At 51.3% G+C, this 17,240-nt stretch overlaps 1 protein-coding gene across 1 annotated transcript in view; it reads right to left on the bottom strand.

The window, feature by feature from the left end:
• Positions 1 to 1,817: 1,817 nt before the first annotated feature.
• PXDC1 (PX domain containing 1) overlaps positions 1,818 to 17,240 on the bottom strand; it is a 29,382-nt gene continuing 13,959 nt past the window's right edge. The window contains exons 3-5 of the mRNA XM_002746262.6: positions 16,177 to 16,294; positions 6,681 to 6,792; positions 1,818 to 2,929 (exon numbers count right to left, since the gene is read on the bottom strand). Of these exons, the coding sequence (XP_002746308.1) occupies positions 2,812 to 2,929; positions 6,681 to 6,792; positions 16,177 to 16,294 (348 nt within the window). The 3' untranslated portion in view covers positions 1,818 to 2,811. The remainder of the gene's footprint in view (positions 2,930 to 6,680; positions 6,793 to 16,176; positions 16,295 to 17,240) is intronic.

Raw genomic sequence — 17,240 nt, 5'->3', positions numbered from 1 at the left:
ACCTGCCCACCACTTCACAGGAGCCTAAGGTAGTAAATGGAGTTTATGACAGCAGCCTTCACGCAGTTGTCAGTGACTGAGGGCAGTGTCCAAGCCACGGCTGCCAAGCGTCTCTTGGTTGCCAGAGCAGCACAAACAGCATGAGAGCCAAATGAGGAGAAAAGCCAGTCCCCGGAGGACGGTGCAGGCAAGAGTGAAAACTCACACATGAACCTGAACTGCTCTGGTATCGATTTTCTGAAATGACAGTTTAGAGGCTGAAAATTCACAATTCTTTCACTTGATCAAGTTTTCAATCTATTTTTCTTTTTTTGCCAACACTTTGAAATTGGGATATTTCACAAAGAGTCAGATTTCTAGCTTTCATGGAAAAACTAGGAGGTCCAGCCATACCAGGCCCATACTTCCAGGCAAAACCGCCAGCTCAACTGAGCAGTGGTAGCTGCTCCCTGGCTGCGGGGCCTGAGCACTCCTGTTCGCCAGTCCCCACCATGCCATACTGCTCCCAACAGGGCTGCTGAGTGCTGGTAGGCATGTTCATTGCACTAAAGAAACACTCGTTTGTACTCGGGGCTCTTTCGAGTGTGGGAATATGAAAATTGGACTTACATGTTTTTCCAGGAAAAAAAAATGGAAGCCAGAGAATGCTCTGATGTGTTTAATAGGACAACAGATGTCCAGACATCTTACCCCTACCTTCAAGACCTCGCTGTACACCGATTAGGGAGAGTAAAACTTCTTCAGTGAAGGCTGAGCCAGGGGATGAGGCTGGGGAGCCAAATTCAGGTCTTGGCAGAGGAACACAGCCTGAGCAAGGGGATGGCTGAGGAAGATGCGTTGCAGTGACTGCATGGCTGGAAGAAGCGCCTCTCAGACGGAGAATGAGACTAATCAGCGAATCAATCCTTGAAAGTCAGATGGGCAGTAACTGAACATGTTGATCAATTCTAACCTTAGCTACTAAGCAGGAAGCCCCATCCTTGCACAGAACTGAATTAGACCCATCAAGAAAAAGGCAACTGGTCAACCTGAGTCTGCTGCCTACTAGTCTATTTGAAACCAAGATGCTTTAAACAACTCAGCTGGAAGGCAAAGGGAAATGAAAAACCCAAGGAAAGCCCATGTGCTTTGTGTCCGACCTACCCTCTGCGGGAAGACTGAGCTCGTTCGGAAAAAACCGGACCGCAGGCTAGAGGAAATTCCTTAAGTTCAGGCTTTATTGAGAGGAAAGAGCCTCCGGGCAGGCCAGCCGGGACGAAAAGGAAAAATGGCCGCGCCGCTCAGAGGGGCAGGGTTGTTTTATAGGGGGCTGAAGGGCTGGGGGGTGGGGAAGCCAAAAGCCGAGGTGGTGGGCAACTGTTGGTCAGTTTGAACTGCTGGGCGGGAAGCTGGGCGGCGGGAAGCTGGGCGGCGGGAGGGCTAGGGCCGGTATGTAAAGTGAGAGATAAGGGAGCCTCTTTGTGGGGGAGGGAAAGAGAGAGAGATTTTGCGGTAGGGGCAGAGTTTTCCAAACACTTTGCAGCTGGGTCATCGAAGAGATTTCCTGTGGCTGCCAAAAAGAAAAATGGAAGAAAAAACCCTAAGTCAACCCCCTTCTTCTTCCAAAAGAAAACAAGCTGTGTGTTCATTTTGCAATGTGTGCAGATCATTTCCCTAGGGTAAGAACATAACACACTTTCTAACTCATGGAATGTGACAGAGTGGGAGGGGCCAGGCCCAAGGAGTGGGGGTATTTGGTTTCCACCCCGTCCCAAGGCAGGGGACAGAAAGAACCACACCTTTATACTTTATATGCAAACATCTTGGACAGACCAAAATAGAGCACAGATTTTATTTAATTAAAATAGATTAAAAACAGACTGTGTAAAAGAATTAGAATTCTCAATAATTTACTATTATTTACATTAGCAAATGTCGGTCATTAGTAGACACTGCGAGCAGAGATGCTGGAAGAATGGGGATCCTCTCCTATGGGCAAGGAGCCCGGCTTCCCTCCATTCCCGTCCTTTAGGTTCACGATGGCAACTCTGTCAATGAGCACACCAGGGTAGTGTGGCTGCAGCACTGGGACCCTCGCCGAAGGCCCGGAGACCTGGCAGGCCAGGAAGAAATTCCTCTCCTCTGGGAAGAACCACCAAGGCTCGCTCAGTTCAACCTCACACAAGTGTCTGGTCAGAATGCCTTCCCCGCCCTGCAGCCAATACCCCACCGTGCTGGGCCTTCTGCAAACACTCCTACGGTTGACCCAAACCCAGTTTCCAGATAAAAGGTAAAAAGCAACAACAAGAAGCTGCACATCCCAGTTCTCACAGAAACCCTGGATTACTCAACATCCCCTGCCTGTGGCATCTGGAATGGTGACTCGTCAGAATCTCCCTCAGCACGTCTTATGTGTTTGCCGCGGGAGGGAACAGTGGGGAGCCAGGGTGGCCGGGGGCACTACGCCACTTGACCAAGCTGGATGCAGCTCCTAGGAAGCAGTCACAGTGAGAGCGGGCTCACAGGAGCTGTCCCGGACCTGAAGCGCGCAGCCCTGCAAGCACCAAGTGGGGAGTGAAGACCCTCAGAACAAAGGCCCTGTGGCCTCTGGGACGTGGGCTCGGATTGCTGGAGACTCTGCCATCAGCCTGGACCACTAGAAGCCCCCGCTGCTCCACTCGCAGGACACCCCGGTCTCCTAGCGTCAGTGGGGCCTGGGTCGTCTGGGAGGTCCAGGGCTGGGGCAGCAGCTGTGGCCATGGGGGCCAGTACAGTGGACAGCACCGGAGCTGGCAGTGAAGGGCTGAGGCAGGGGAGGCCCCATGGAAAGCCTCAGTCCAAAATGTCTGTCTCGAAGGGGACCAGGTGGTAATAGGACAGGTTGGTGACGTAAGCTGCCGGGTCGTCCCCGTCCTCCAGCTCTGAGGGAAACTCACTGCCGTTCTCAAATCTGAAAATAGAGAAAACAGAGGTGAGGGCTGGCTCATTGCTGGGATCACCACCAAACATCCGCTGGGCCTGTGAGCATGGCTTTCAATGCCCACCAGGAAGTGTGCAAAAAATCATGGCTACAAATTAACCAGTGAGCTGGCTCCTCCTCTGAGACTGCCAGAGCTTGTGGTTTCCACTGCCTTGGAGACGGCCATCTGTATTTGCTTAGACACTCCTTAGCGAGGCCTCCATTCAAGCCTTCATTCATGGGGTGCAGATTTTCACCACTTGTTCCATGCCCAGCAGGCTCTGGGATCAGCTGTGGACAAGGCAGGCAGGGTCTGTCCTCAGGGAAGAGGTGCTTGCCCCGTGCTAAGCCCTGGGGACAGCATGGAAAGAATGGTCACGGGCTCATGGCCTGACCACAGCGGCGATGGCACATGTACCCATAGGAGGCTGCAGAGGGAACAGGAGGCTGGAGAGGAGCTGGCGAGGCCTGTGGAGGTCACGTGGGGAGACACCTTCTAGCGGGGAAGTCTGCATGTGGGCGCGTGTTTCACTCAGGCTCTGGCAGATGAGAAGTATCCAAATGTGGGGGGCTTACATGGGGTGTGGACAACTAAGGGAAGAATACAAACCCCAAACAAGGGGATGTAAAAGCCCCCTATACTGACTCCCCACTCATTGTAACTGCTTCTACTCACTCTCCAGCCCCGGCACGGCCTCCTAAGCTAGTAAGATAATCCAAGTCTTAAAAAGGGCATAACAAAGAGAAAAGCACAAGAACCTTCTCCCCAGGAAGGGGGACGGAGCAGTGCTGCAGTGCTGCATGTGCTATTGCCATTTGCCTCAACCTACGAATCAGCCCAAACCAGGGAGGCCACCCTGCTCTCCTGGGAGCCACCTCAGGGCTGCCTCCTGCGCCACTCCCAGTGCCTGGAGGTGGCCCTGGCCTGTGGACAGTTACAGGAACTCAGCCATATCTGGAAAGCTTTGCTGTGACCAGGAAGACTGCACAGTCTTGGGCTCCTGGCTGGACACAGAAGAAAGCAGGGCCAGCACATGTCCCCTAACTAGGACACTGTGTGAATTCCACTGACCTCAAGGGGGAAGACAGCTTTAAGGCGTTTGGATAGGAGAGGCTGAGGCCGCAGAGGCGGGCCTCCCCGCTGCCTCCATGGCCAGGCCTGGAGTGTGGGGGTCAGCCCCTGCCTCGGTTTCCCTGTGCTCACAGTCCTGGCACTGCGAGGCTGGGGTGGAGGCCATGGCACAGAGAGCCCTAGCTGTGGGTGGGAGAGCTGTGAGAGCTCAGGGGGACAGAGCAGTCTCTCCCACTTCATCCCAGGGAATGAAATCTCTTCCCCAAACCAGGGCTGAACGGAAACCCAAGGGGGAACCTTGGACGTGCTGAAAGGCTCAAGTCAGGTGAGGGGCAGGTCCACAACACCTGCACAGTGTCCCACCACCTGCCTGTCCTCCCTGCCCAGATCACAAGATGCTGGAGACATGAGGACAGAGGGGGACTGGGATGCTCAGGGAAAATGAGTCACGGACTGAAGCCCCTGGAGGTCCCCACAGAACTGCCCAGTGCCTTGGCCCTGGATGACCTCCCAGAAGTCGGGCAATCCCTTCCCCAGCTGAGACTGTCACCTGCAGAGGCCTGGACGTCCCCCCGGCCCCATCTCTATCAGATACAACCATTCCCTGAGCACAGGGCACTGGTGCCCACTCCCCCCTGGGGCCAGACTGGGGGCAGCCTGCTGAGACTCTGCTGTGGAGCCCTGCCCTGGATCTGGCAGCACTGGGCTCACAGGCTCAGGCCAGACGGTCGGCCTCAGGTGCCCATGAGGACAATCAGCCTCGGGTGCCGGCGAGGACAGCTGTGTGGGGAGGTGAGGCCTCCAGCTCTGCAAATGGCATCTCTCTGTGCTGTTAGTCGCTCTCAACCCCCACCCCCCGACAGCAGGTGCAGTGTAGAAACAGATCGTCCCTGAGACACACTGCAGCTGGACCATCAACTCCACTGCACTGCCCGAGATGGAGCAGCCAGAGAGAGGCCCAGAGCCTGAGCCAGAACTCCCTCCAAATGCTCCCCTGAGCCCCATGGCAGGCGCTTCTCTGTTAGGCTTTCCTGGGATCATGGAGACTTTCCCAGCCCTCTCTCCCTGTGAGCCAGGCATCCCAGCACAGGTGGCCGCCTATTCAAGACCTGCCATTCCTGTCCACACACAGCCCGGGCAGGCGCAAGAGCCAGGCCTCCTCCCGGCTTTCTTCCCTCTCCATGTGTTCCTCCCCAGCTCCGGGCTGTTCACAGTTGAGCCTGTCTCTTAAATCTGGCCTCATTCCAGGGTGCCGAGGGCCTCTTGGAGATAGAAAGGGGTGCCTGTGGAAACACTGCAGACTCAGGGCCTGCACAAATGGTGATGAGGAAGGGTCCCCATCTGCCCTCGCCCCCGACAGTCCCTGGCCAGTCACTACCCCTGCCAAGCCAAAGGGCCTCTTTCTTTCATTCATGGTTAACTCCAGCCTCATACTTCCAAGGTGCCAGCCTGCGAGCATGGGGGACCCACAGGAAATGAGGGAATGAGTTATGTTGGGGTCAGGGCAAGGCCGGCACAGCTCCTGCCACCGGCAGCTCATGACCCCATCCACTGGGGAAGATTCTCGAACCGTCTACCCAAGAGACATGCTTAGAACTGAGAACGTGGGGTCTGTTAGTAGGTGCCAGTCACACAAGCCTGACAGGGACTGCCCCTCCATGCTCAGTCACAGAGCAGGGGTCAGCAGAGGAGGCTCAGGCCACTAGCTGGAGCCCAGGCTCAGGCTGGGTTCACATCCCGCAGCCGGCAGGCCTGGATGTGGGTTTTGGCACACATGGCCAGCCTAGTCCTAGTTTCAATCTGCTGCTGTGGAGGGCTAGCAAATGGGTGGGGCTAGACCTGGGCCATCCCCAGCCTATGTCATTCCTGGGCCCACAGGGAGACTCTGCAGCCAGAGCTGCCTCTGTGGGGGTCTCAAGCCGGATGTTTTATACTCATCCTCTGCGGCCTTCAACACAACCCAGCAGAATGGTCCCGTGAAGGTAAGAGGAGCCAGGAGAGGTTAAGTAACTTTTTGAGCTCATGCAACCGAGAAGCAGCCTGGAGTTGGCTGTATCAGGAAAGAGAGGCCAAGCTGTCTGGGGACCTTGGTGCCCCCATAATTCACTAAGAAGATGCCTGGAGGAGGGCCAAAGCTGAGGCTGCTGCGCCTCACAGTGCCCCCAGTGTTGGGCTCTCTGGAGCATGTGTTACAGTCAAATCAGAGAAAGAAAGCGTGGAGAAGACAGTGCTGGCTTTGGCTGTCCAGCCTTAGTAATCAGACACAGCGTACCTTCAGCACAGGGCTGCAGGCCAGGCTCCACCCCATAGCCAGCCAGCCGTGAGGCAAACATGTCCCCGTCCCAGGGAATCAGGACCACTGCGTGTGAGGTATGTGGCCTTCCCGGCCCTGGAGACATCACACCCTTCATGGCTCCACAAAAGCCAGGCCCTCAGCCCCAAAATGTCTCCTAAATGCCCCTCATAGCCGGCAACTCCATCCTCCACAGATTCACTAATCAAGATCTCACCTCCAGGATAAAGGCAAACTTAAAATCAGTGTCCAAATGTACACAGGGACTGCTGGGTGGCTCTGGGTAGCCACTGCCTTCCATAAAAACAGTGAGCCCCATCCTGCAAGACAAACGCTCAGGACAGTCTATGAAACGATACTGAAACCAGCGTACTTACAAGTGCTCTGCCGGGTCCACACCCAGGTGCTGGTCTCTTCCATTTGGTATACTGTGGTCAATTACTATTGTTTCGGTATTTGCTAAACAAAATCCATTGGACCTCATGATTTCTGAAAATGAAAGCAGTAAGGTGAGTCCTCAGGAGGGGATGGTGCTTGAGATTTTGGAGTTTGGGGCTAGCCCCAATCCTCCTCCTTTCTCCTCCACCTGTTCCCCACCTCTCCCACACTGTAAGAGAATACTGTGCACCTGAGACCCATTCAGAGCCCCACTGTGCAAAGTCAGGGCCAAGGTCAAACCCCCCCCCCGCCCCCCGCAGGAGCCAGGCCTGCTGCGTGTCTCTCCCCAGACGAAGGTGCCCTGGCTGTCTGAGCGCTCTCTCCAAACGCCCTTCGCTGTGGGCTTAAAGCTGGAGTACAAAGCAGGAGTACTGGGTTCACATCTGTGAGTTTACGTGGGAGAGCGGATCTATGGCCCAGTGATGCATGGCTCTGCCCAGGGTACCCCACCTTGCTGAGCTCTCCCCATGGCTAAGACAGGAGTAACAATGCCGACTGCCCTGGGTTGCTGTTCTGATTGAATGAGATCAGTGTGCATTTTATTTTACTTTTATTTCAATCGTTTCTGGGGTACAGGTGGGTCTTGGTTACATGGATACGCTCTGTAGTGGTGATTTCTGAGATTCTGGTGGATCCGTCACCCACGCAGTGTACACTATACCTGATGTGTAGTCTTAGTCTTTTACCCCTTCCCCCTCACCCTTCCCTCCAATTCCCCAAATCCCATATCATTCTTATGCCTTTGCATCCTCATAGCTTAGCTCCCACTGGTAAGTGAGAACACATGATATTATTATTAACAGAAGCAACATTCCTGAGTTACTTCTCAGCATGTATTTTAAACCTAAGGGTGATTTTCATTGTTCTGCTTGATATAATTCTGTATGTAAATGAATTATTTTTTCCAAATAAGCACAAATTTGGGTAATTTAGAAAAGCCAACAAAGAAAAATGACTTCCTACGTCCACACTGGCCACATGCATTAGCTAGAGAGGGTGGAAGTCTGTGCTCGTCCTTGGCTAGAAAGGCTGGAATGGAGAATGAGAACCAGGACAATGAGTTCCATGGCATTGGGACTCAGTTTCCTCCACTGGAAAACTTCAAAGGTGTATTAATCTCTGAGGATTCTCCTCACTCTGAAATCCCATGAACTCCTGGATCCCATCACACCATCTGGTCCACCTAAGTATAAAAAGCAAGGGTGGTGGACTCTCAGCTGTAGCGTTCATTTGCATTTTCTGAGGGACAGTGTTTCTGTCCCCTCACTCACAGATGAGATCTGGTAGTGATGGCCAGTTGTTGGCGCTCAAGTCCTCCAGCTGCTCACGAGGCTGCTCATCTCCCAACCTCCCTTCTATGACCAGGACCACCTTTGCCTGTTCTTTTGAATCAGAACCTGTATGCACTCCATCATAAAAGTCATGCCAAAAACAACTCCAAATTCCTGGTGCCTTCTCAAACCCAAGGGAGTATCTTCTTCCCATTTGGGGCACAGCTCCAGCCTTCCCTCTCCCCTGGCACGCCACGCCCAACATGAACACTGTTCACTGCCCCATCGGATGCCTTAGCTGCCTGGGTGACTGTTTTCCTTTATTTTTACTGCAATTCAGACTGGTTTATTCCAGTGTATGGATTTGCTTTTTTTATAACGGAAATGGTCACTTTCTGTTTATTCTTAATCTTTCTAGGTATTTGGTTTTCAGTCCTACTAACTTCTTTCCATGTGAATTAGGGAAATTAACGCAAAAATGAGGAAAGCAAAACAGATTCTCTCCTCACCCCCCATATGATCAAAATGTCGATTCGTCGGTCAGATTTTTCAAGTCATCGCTAAAATTCCGCCTGTCTTTCTGGAGAAGGGGCTGCTGGTGTTTCGCAGGGCCATCAGTCCTCAGCTCTTCCCTGCCCTCCTCCCTGTCCCACCTGGTGGGGCTGCAGGCCCTCAGAAGGAGCTCTGCAAAGCAAAGAGGGGTCAGTGCCCCAACTCTGGGTTCAGCCACACTTCCAGGTACAAAAGGGGCAGAAAGAAGATGCTTACGGAAGCCTCACTGAACAGGCAGACTGTGAAAACTGCTAGATCTGAACAAGACAAACTAAGATTCCCTCACCTCTCTATCTAAAATGGGTGGCAGCACAGAACCACTGCCTTTATTGTTTTCATTAACTCTGACCCAAATCTCTTTCTTGGGAAGCAGATGAAACCTCAGAGCAACCTCCAGGCAGCCAGCTAACAGCCCCTCCCCTCTCTCCCACCCCTTTGCAAAGGGAATTTGGTTGGATGGTGGCCTACAAGTTAAAACAAATGCCACTGCTGCAACTCACTTCTGAAGGAAATTCTGAAGGGTTACCTTGCATGCCTAATCTTTCTCAAATGTGAAATTTGGAGCTCTATAAAATGGAGTCTTTACCAGTCCCCCAAAAAATAGACTTGTAAGAAATTATTCCTTAACCTATGATAAGGAGCTGCATGCATATACATGTGGCTTAATTATTTGCAAGGCTGGCCGGGTCCTGCAAAACACTAAGGTATGTCTGATGCCTCCTGCATGGACCTTGCTGCCTCAGGCCTGGCCCAGAGCGGGGCCTCGCTTAGACTCTTGCCTTTCACTAAAGATAGTTCCTGAGAAGCTCCAGATGCCTCCTAGATCCCACCTCTGCTCTCAGCCCCAGGACCTCAGAAAACTTTGGGGCAAGCCGGGCTACACAGCTCGTAAGTGTGCAGCAACCTCTGGAACATTCATTCCCAACTTGGGTTCAGAAAGGGATGGTTCGCTGAAAAGCAAATTGTCTTAAAACCTAGGGAAATGTGCACAGCTTTCATGTGCCTGTGCTAGCTGAAAATGGAGCATCGTTTCTGCAACAGTTTATATTTTTGTTTATTTGGCCACTTTAACAAAAAAGTCCTAGGAAAAGCTGTACAAATTAGTATAGGTCCACAGTTTTCAAAGAGAAGAAAAAGCACTTAGCTCTAGCAAGCCTCTAACTGTGGGGACCACTGATTTAGGGAGATGATCCTGCTAAGCCTGTAGTCTGTGCCCCATTTCAACCACGGACAGCAGATATTTAAATGGGTGTTGTCCTCCTGGGTCAGTTTTCACAAGAGGATGGTGTAGACCATGAACTTGTACCTTCAAGCAAAAAGCTTCATTGAGATTCATGGCTACGGAACCGGGGAGCCTGACCTGTAACAAGGTCTAGTGGTAACTTGCCATGTGCCTTCGGCCAGAGCATTAGCAAGCATGGAGTGTCTGCAGTGTGGGATGCTGGCTCCTCAGGAGGCACCAGCCGGCTGGAGAGTATGTAGATTGTGCAGCTGGGGACGCTCTGCTACTTATGCCTGGAGAGCAGGTTACCTCTTGCTCAGTTTCTTCATCTGTACAGTGGGAATAACGGTATCCATTCCCAAGTCCACTGTTCAGAGTGAGATGATGTATGTAAAGAATCCAGCAAATGCTGCAGGCTCAGTAAAGAGTCCTGAGTGATCTATCATGACTATTCAGTGCCCTTTTATCAACTGGCTAACTGGGCTACCCCTATACAGTAAAAGTAAGGTTGAGACTATACAGAAGCCACATTAATGAAAAACAATATTCTATTTCCAGGCCCCCTAAACTTGAACGATCAGATTTTGTGGCTGAAATTGATGAGTTCAAGTGACCGTATCAAGGCTGAGATCTGCATTTCCTGACAGCTGTTGGTAATGTCCTTACATCTGTTATGATGTAAATAAAAAAGAAGGGAAGAAAATGTTGTCATTCAAGAAAAATTATAGCATCTGGGCCTCTCTTCAAACATACAACGTGAATGTCTTAGAAGTCAGCTCGGATCTATAGCAAGAAGCTTTGACTGATGTAACCATTTCAATCGTATGCATGACTGATTGCATGAAATAATTCACTTTCGAGCTATTTTTTTACACTCATATTTTTCCACATGAAAAGAGCCCTGCTCTTCCATGGAAACTGACATTGGCACAATATGGTTAACTAAACAAAAGATCTCCTTCACTCGAATTTCAATAGTTTTTCCACCAATGTTCCTCTTTTCCATGCTGACCCTAATGCAGGACCCCCCGTTGCCATGAGTTCCTCTGTCTTGGTCTCCTATGACCTCTGATGGTTCCTCCATCTTCCTTGTCCCTCAAGACCATAACACTTTTAGAGGGCACTGAGCTATAATGGCAAATGTCCCTCCATTTGGGTTTGCTGGCAGTTTCAGAGTGCTTCCATCAAGGTGATGCATTTTTGGCAGGAATCCTATACCTCGAGGCTGCATGAGAGCTGGAGTGGCACATGGGGGTCGGAGGGGAGGTCTGAGTGCCTGGGTGAGGAGGCTTCTGCCAGCTGTCTCCACAGTGAAGCTACCACCTTTCCCTTTGTAATTATTCAGGAAGGATGCCTCGAGGCCATGCAAATCTTGTTTCTCCTCAAAGTCTCACCCCCAATCTTTGCCTCTATCAATCAATGGATCTTTTCTGCAACAATTACCAGTGTGCCTGTCTGCCTCATGGCAACTTTTTGTTTTTTAGATGCAGCCATGTTTTCATGCGCCCCACAAATGCTGCAACCCCTCACACTTCAGTAACTCTATTCCTTTTCTCAGCAGACACACAGTCTCAGCCGTGAAAGAGTCACACCTTTCACCTTCCTCCCTGTCACCTCCTCTCTCCCGCTGTATTTCCAACGCACTCCAGCAGCGCAACAAAACCCAAAGCAGTGCCTTTTGATCATCCGGCTAACTGGGCTACCGCTACAGAGTAAACATAAGGTTGAGACTAGCCAGAAGCCTGATTAATGAAAAATAAAATTGTGATTCATTTCCAGGCCTCTTAAACCTGAATGTTGAGATTTTGTGGCTGATACTGATGAGTCCAAGTTACCAGATCAAAACTGAGGTTTGCATTTCCTTCTATGTTGCACAGCTGCAGCCATGGGACAGAATGCTCCAGATTCTTGCTTTCTTACATTTGATAAGCATTGGGACAAAGAATGATGAAGGCTGCACTGGTCGGAGGCATTATCAAGGGCTGCAGTCCATCCATCCTGACTGTCCTCGCTGTGGCCCCAGGATGTGGACACAGTTCCCATGACTGCTAGCGCCGGGCGCCATCTAGTGGAGTCCCTGTAAACTAAACTGTCCCAGAAAAGCCAAGGCACTTGGCACCTGCGGGCCCCCATCCCCAGCCTACATGATGACTGCAGAGAGGGTCAGTGCCCGTCTCCCATGGCACCGCCTCCATACACGTACGTCAGTGGCATAAGAAACGGAGGAGGAGAGTGGGTGTGGCTCTCGCTATGAATGGATGGAATTAACCAGGACAGGAGAGGACAGGCAGGTTTGCACAAAGGACCCTGCAGGGCTACAGTATATGCAATATCTGGCCAGTCCACTACAGGAGGCCAAGGCTCTGGAGTGGAAGTGACAAAATCAAAAGGCTAGCATGGGCCAGGCTCTGAACACCCAGAATGGCCAAGGACTTGGCTTGATTGTGAGAGTCAGCTTTTAAGACCTCGGAGGTCAGAGTGTTGGGATGACTGGCTCAGTCCCTGGGTTCACGTCCTGGAGAAAGGGGAAGGCATGAGAGAAAGCCGTGTGGACAGTCTCAGGTGACGCCGGGGCTCTGCAGACCCCAAGCCGCAGCCTGGGGACCCATGGATCCAGAAACACATCAAATATGGGACCAAGATGGAGAATATGATGTGCCGATGTGTGAGCCATTTTCTCAAAGGGATGTCGGGGCCATTGTCAATAGTAATTTCATGAAAAGGCATTCCTGATGGGAGGTACCTGGCATGGCATGGGTGAGCACACCACCTCGCCACCAGCCCACACAACTGCTCTAGCTTAGGAAATTTCCTTAGACACGGTGAGGGGCCAGCTAGACTGGGAGCAGAAATCAGAGTGGGTCTGGGAGTTCAGAGGGACAACATCTGACTCAGTGACTGGCAGAGCAGAGGAAGGGGGGAGATACCCAGAGCACTCAGGACCCTCAGCTCTGCAAGGCTGAGAGGCTGTACCGCCTGCCGCCTCCTGCAGTAACACGTCCGGGCCCCCAGCCTTTGCAATGAGACTGTCAGCCACAGGCCAGTGCAGACTCCACGTTAGGCAGCCCCAGATGGCAGAATGTGTTCTGTGCTGAGCCAAAGTCGTCCACAGTTACTTCTACCCACAGGCCCTGTGCCAGCCCCTGCCTGGCCCCTTCCCGTGGCAGCCCGCCAACATCTGAGGGTGGCATTCCTTCCTCGCAGCTGCTCTTCTACATTTCCCCCTATTCTTCTGACCCCTGCCCACCAGACACTCTTCTCTGGATGCAATAATTCATCCTGCTGCATCCCAGGGACAGTCTTGACTTGCACAAGGAGGTCAGGACCCTTCCTAGACCTGGACACTGCACCCCATATCATGCACAGAAGGCCACAGAGAGCAGCGGCTGAAACCTGTTCTCAGCCCTTGCAAAAAGGCAAAGAGAACATACTCCCAATTGCAACATGAGACTACGTTTCTCCCTGTTAAATTTCATCTCACTATGCTCACCCCTTAGGGTACACGTGGGCCATGTGTTCATAAAAGTCACTGATGGAAACAGGAGGCCAAGGCGGGCTGGAGCACTTTTCGGGCACTGAGCAGAAGCTTCTCCAACAGAGAGGCAGCTCCAGGCAGCTCTAATCTATCCCTCTCACTCTAATCTGTCACTCTCACTCGGGGGCCTCAGGGTCGGCTTGAAGCAGCGCCCAGCGTCTCCCTCAAGGCAAGGCTCTAAGAATTCTCTGCTGCTCCTTGCCCTCTCCGCAAGCAAAACAAAGCAAAACAGAGACACGGGTGCTAGGACTCTCCCCGCTCAGATTAAACAACGAGGTTTCCCCATGCTCCACACTACAAAATGCAAAACCCAGAGTAATAGACAATTAGGACTCCAGAGCCTCTGTGAGCCCTATGAGATGAGAATCTGTAGACACTCAGCCAGGATGAAGGACCCAGCCATCTTCACTCTCCATCAAGATTCTGGAGACCCAGTGCCAGCTAAGAAGGGGCTCCTGCATCACTGCTCTTGTCTAAGGACACACAGGAAGCTAACTTATAGAGATATCGAAAGCAGCATACCATGCAAAGTGATCTACATATTCAATGCCATCCCCATCAAAATATGAATGACATTCTTCACAGGAACAGAAAAAAAATCAATCCTAAGCTGGGTGCAGTGACTAACATCTATAATCCCAGCACTTTGGGAAGCCAAGACAGGTGGATCACTTGAGCTCAGGAGTTTAAGACCAGCTTGAGAAACATGGCAAAACCTCACCTCTACAAAAAATATAAAAATTAGCCTGGCATGGAGAGGTGCACCTGTAGTCCTAGCTACTTGGGAGGCTGAGGCAGGAGGATTACTTGAGCTGTAACTGTGCCACTGTACTCCAGCCTGGGCAACAGAGATTGACTCTGTCTTAAAACAAGACAAACAAAACAACAGCAAAAATGAGAAAACAATCCTAAAATGTATATGGAACTATGAAAGATGCCAAATGACCAAACCAATCTTCAGCAAAGCTGGAGGCATCATGCTACACAACTTCAAAATATACGACAGAGCTACAGTAACCAAAATAGCATGGTACTGGCATAAAAAGCACACATAGACCAATAGAACATAAAACAGAACAAAGAAATAAATCCATATACTTACAGCCAACTGATTTTTGACAAAGGTGCCAACAACACACAATGGAAACTACCAAAGTGTCCACCAACCAATGAACAAATAAAGGAAATGTGGTATGTATGTGCAATGGAATACTATTCAGCCATTAAAAAGAATGAAATGCTGTCATTTGCAGCAACATGACTAAGCCTGCAGGCACTATGTTACGTGAAATAAGCCAGACACAGAAAGACACATGCCACAAGATCTCACTCATATGTGGAGTTTTGAGAAGGGGAGATCACAGAAGCAGCAAGTAGAATAGCAGTTACCAGAGGCTGAGGAGGGGCCAGCAGTGGACAGGGAGAGGCTGGTCAGTGGGCACAGAATTATAGTGGGAGGAACAAGCTACTGCACAGCAGGGTGACTAGGGTTAACAGTGCTGCCTTGTATATTCCAAAATAGTTAGAAGAGAGGATTTTGAATGTTCTCACCACAAAGGAAAGATGAATGTTTGAGATAATGAACATACTAAATATTTGATTTTTACACAATGTACACATGTATTGAAACCACTCCTTACCCCATAAATATGTACAATAATTATGTGTCAGTAAAAACAAAAAAGTAAAAAGCAAAACAAAGCAGCAGCCACAGACAGGGTCAGGAGTGCCACCACCCTGCACACACACAATCCTATTAATATCTACAAACCCATCTTCCTCCCAGGTTCCAGAACCTGCCCATCCCACCCCGTTCTCCCAAGCACACAATTCAGAATCCCGCCTATGCTGTGGCCCGTAATCAGCAAGGCCACGTTCACAGCCAACAGCATCTGTCACTCATCCCCATGGTCCTCTGGTCTCCCCAGTTCCTTCTGAGTCAGCCCTGGGCTCAAATCCCCCTCATCTGCTGTTCTTCCTTGACATCCTTCAGAGTCCTCCACCCCTCCTTCCCTCTGCTTCCTCCTCCATTCAGAAACAGGCCCCTGCTCTCCTTCCTGCTGCCCTGCTCTCCTTCCTACAGATCACAGCATCATGGAGGTGCTCTCCTTTGACCAAGCCGTGTCTCCTGAGATTCCCCTCCCTCTCCGTCCACCAGGCAAACCACGGTAAGATCGCATGCAACCGTCACCTCTTACGTCACAAGGCAATTGTCACTTGCTTGGAGAAAACCAGTTCCAGACACTCCCAGGACAGAGCTCTTTTCCCTAGGAAATCCTCCTCGGCAGCCTTTGCCAAAATAGTGCTACAAAAAACAAGTCTAGTGTTCTCACGGCACCTGCAACCCAGACCTTAGTAAGTCACCACACTTGGACTGGCCAAGAAGCCCAGGCTTCCCCTTCCTTCCTTCCTGCACCAGGAGACACAGTCCCACGTCCACACTAAGGAGACCTATGCCTGTGCGTCCCTTTTGTTATGGCTGCCCCTAAAAGTAATAACCAAGTTCAATGCCGCGTGACGGGCTATCTCGCTTCAGCAGGCTGAACTGTGGATTCCAGTAGTTCGCTTCAAATTATATCGTCAGTGTGTTCACGGTTATACCATTTCTGGAATTGCTATCTACATGCCAAACAAACCCCAGTGGACACAGCAGGAGTGAGAGCCGCAGGGGAAACACCCCGCTCAGGGGAAATCAGGAAACAGCCTCTCTCCCTGTGTGTGCATTTCTCTCCGATTGCCTTTCTGGGAAAGTGTGGCCCAGCTGCCAGCCAGCTGAGAGGGTTTCGGTGAAGCCTCAGCCCCCACAGCCCCCACAGCAGTCCCCCTCAACCCCACACCTCCCCCGTGGCTCTTACCTGATATTTTGACTGGACTTTGAAAGCTGGGTTGAATTTTATGTACATTATCATTTTTTAACACCTGATCCAGAGGAGATCTTTCAAAGAAGGTGAGTACAACTTCTGATCTAGAATACTGGGGAAAAATACAGGGATTGCTAAAAATGAACAGCCTCCACACACTGGCCCTGTCTAACAAGAGGTGGCCCTGCTCCTCCGCAGAGGTGGCCCATGTGATGCGAATGCCCCGTGAATGTCTGGATGCCCCATGGCTGACTGCAGGGGTGAGGCTGCCCTCACTGCCCAGCCCTCGTGTTCACAGCCCAGGCGGCAGGAATACAAGTCCTCAGCGACCTGGGCAGTGGAGGGAATCATGGCTCTGATCCATGTGCCAGTTTCACTCATGCCTCCCTCCCTCTATAATAACTGTAGGCTGTGTCCACTCTCCCCATTTGCCAGGAAGAAACGGAAGCTGCCAGGAGTGAAGGAGGTCTGCCTGGTGCTCAAGTCCAGGCTCTTATTTTTTTTTTTTTTTTGAGACAGAGTTTCGCTCTTGTTACCCAGGTTGGAGTGCAATGGCATGATCTCGGCTCATCGCAACCTCTGCCTACGGGGTTCAGGCAATTCTCCTGCCTCAGCCTCCCGAGTAGCTGGGATTACAGGCACACGCTACCACGCCCAGCTAATTTTTTGTATTTTTAGTAGAGACGGGGTTTTACCATGTTGACCAGGATGGTCTCGATCTCTTGACCTCGTGATCCACCTGCCTCGGCCTCCCAAAGTGCTGGGATTACAGGCTTGAGCCACCGCGCCCGGCCAGTCCAGGTTCTCAACCACCACTCACAATGAAGCACACAGGCTGATGTGGAAAGGGAGCTGATGGTCAAATCTGCGCAATGTGCCCTGTTGCACTGATGCCAACGTTCCACGTGGCTTCTACTTGTCTGTTCTAAAATCCCCTCCGCAAGACAGTGGATTCTGAGCCAAGGCAGAAAGCGAAGCCCTCTGCAGCCGAGAGGCCGCATGCCCTTCCTGCTCACGTCTCCTTGTATCCCTCACTTTCACTCTGTCCCCAGGGAGGA

Source organism: Callithrix jacchus, chromosome 4 (assembly GCF_049354715.1).
Source record: "Callithrix jacchus isolate 240 chromosome 4, calJac240_pri, whole genome shotgun sequence".
Classification (NCBI taxonomy): Eukaryota; Metazoa; Chordata; class Mammalia; order Primates; family Cebidae; genus Callithrix; species Callithrix jacchus.
Note: the sequence above shows the minus strand (reverse complement) of the source record. Positions and strands in the feature narration are given on the sequence as shown.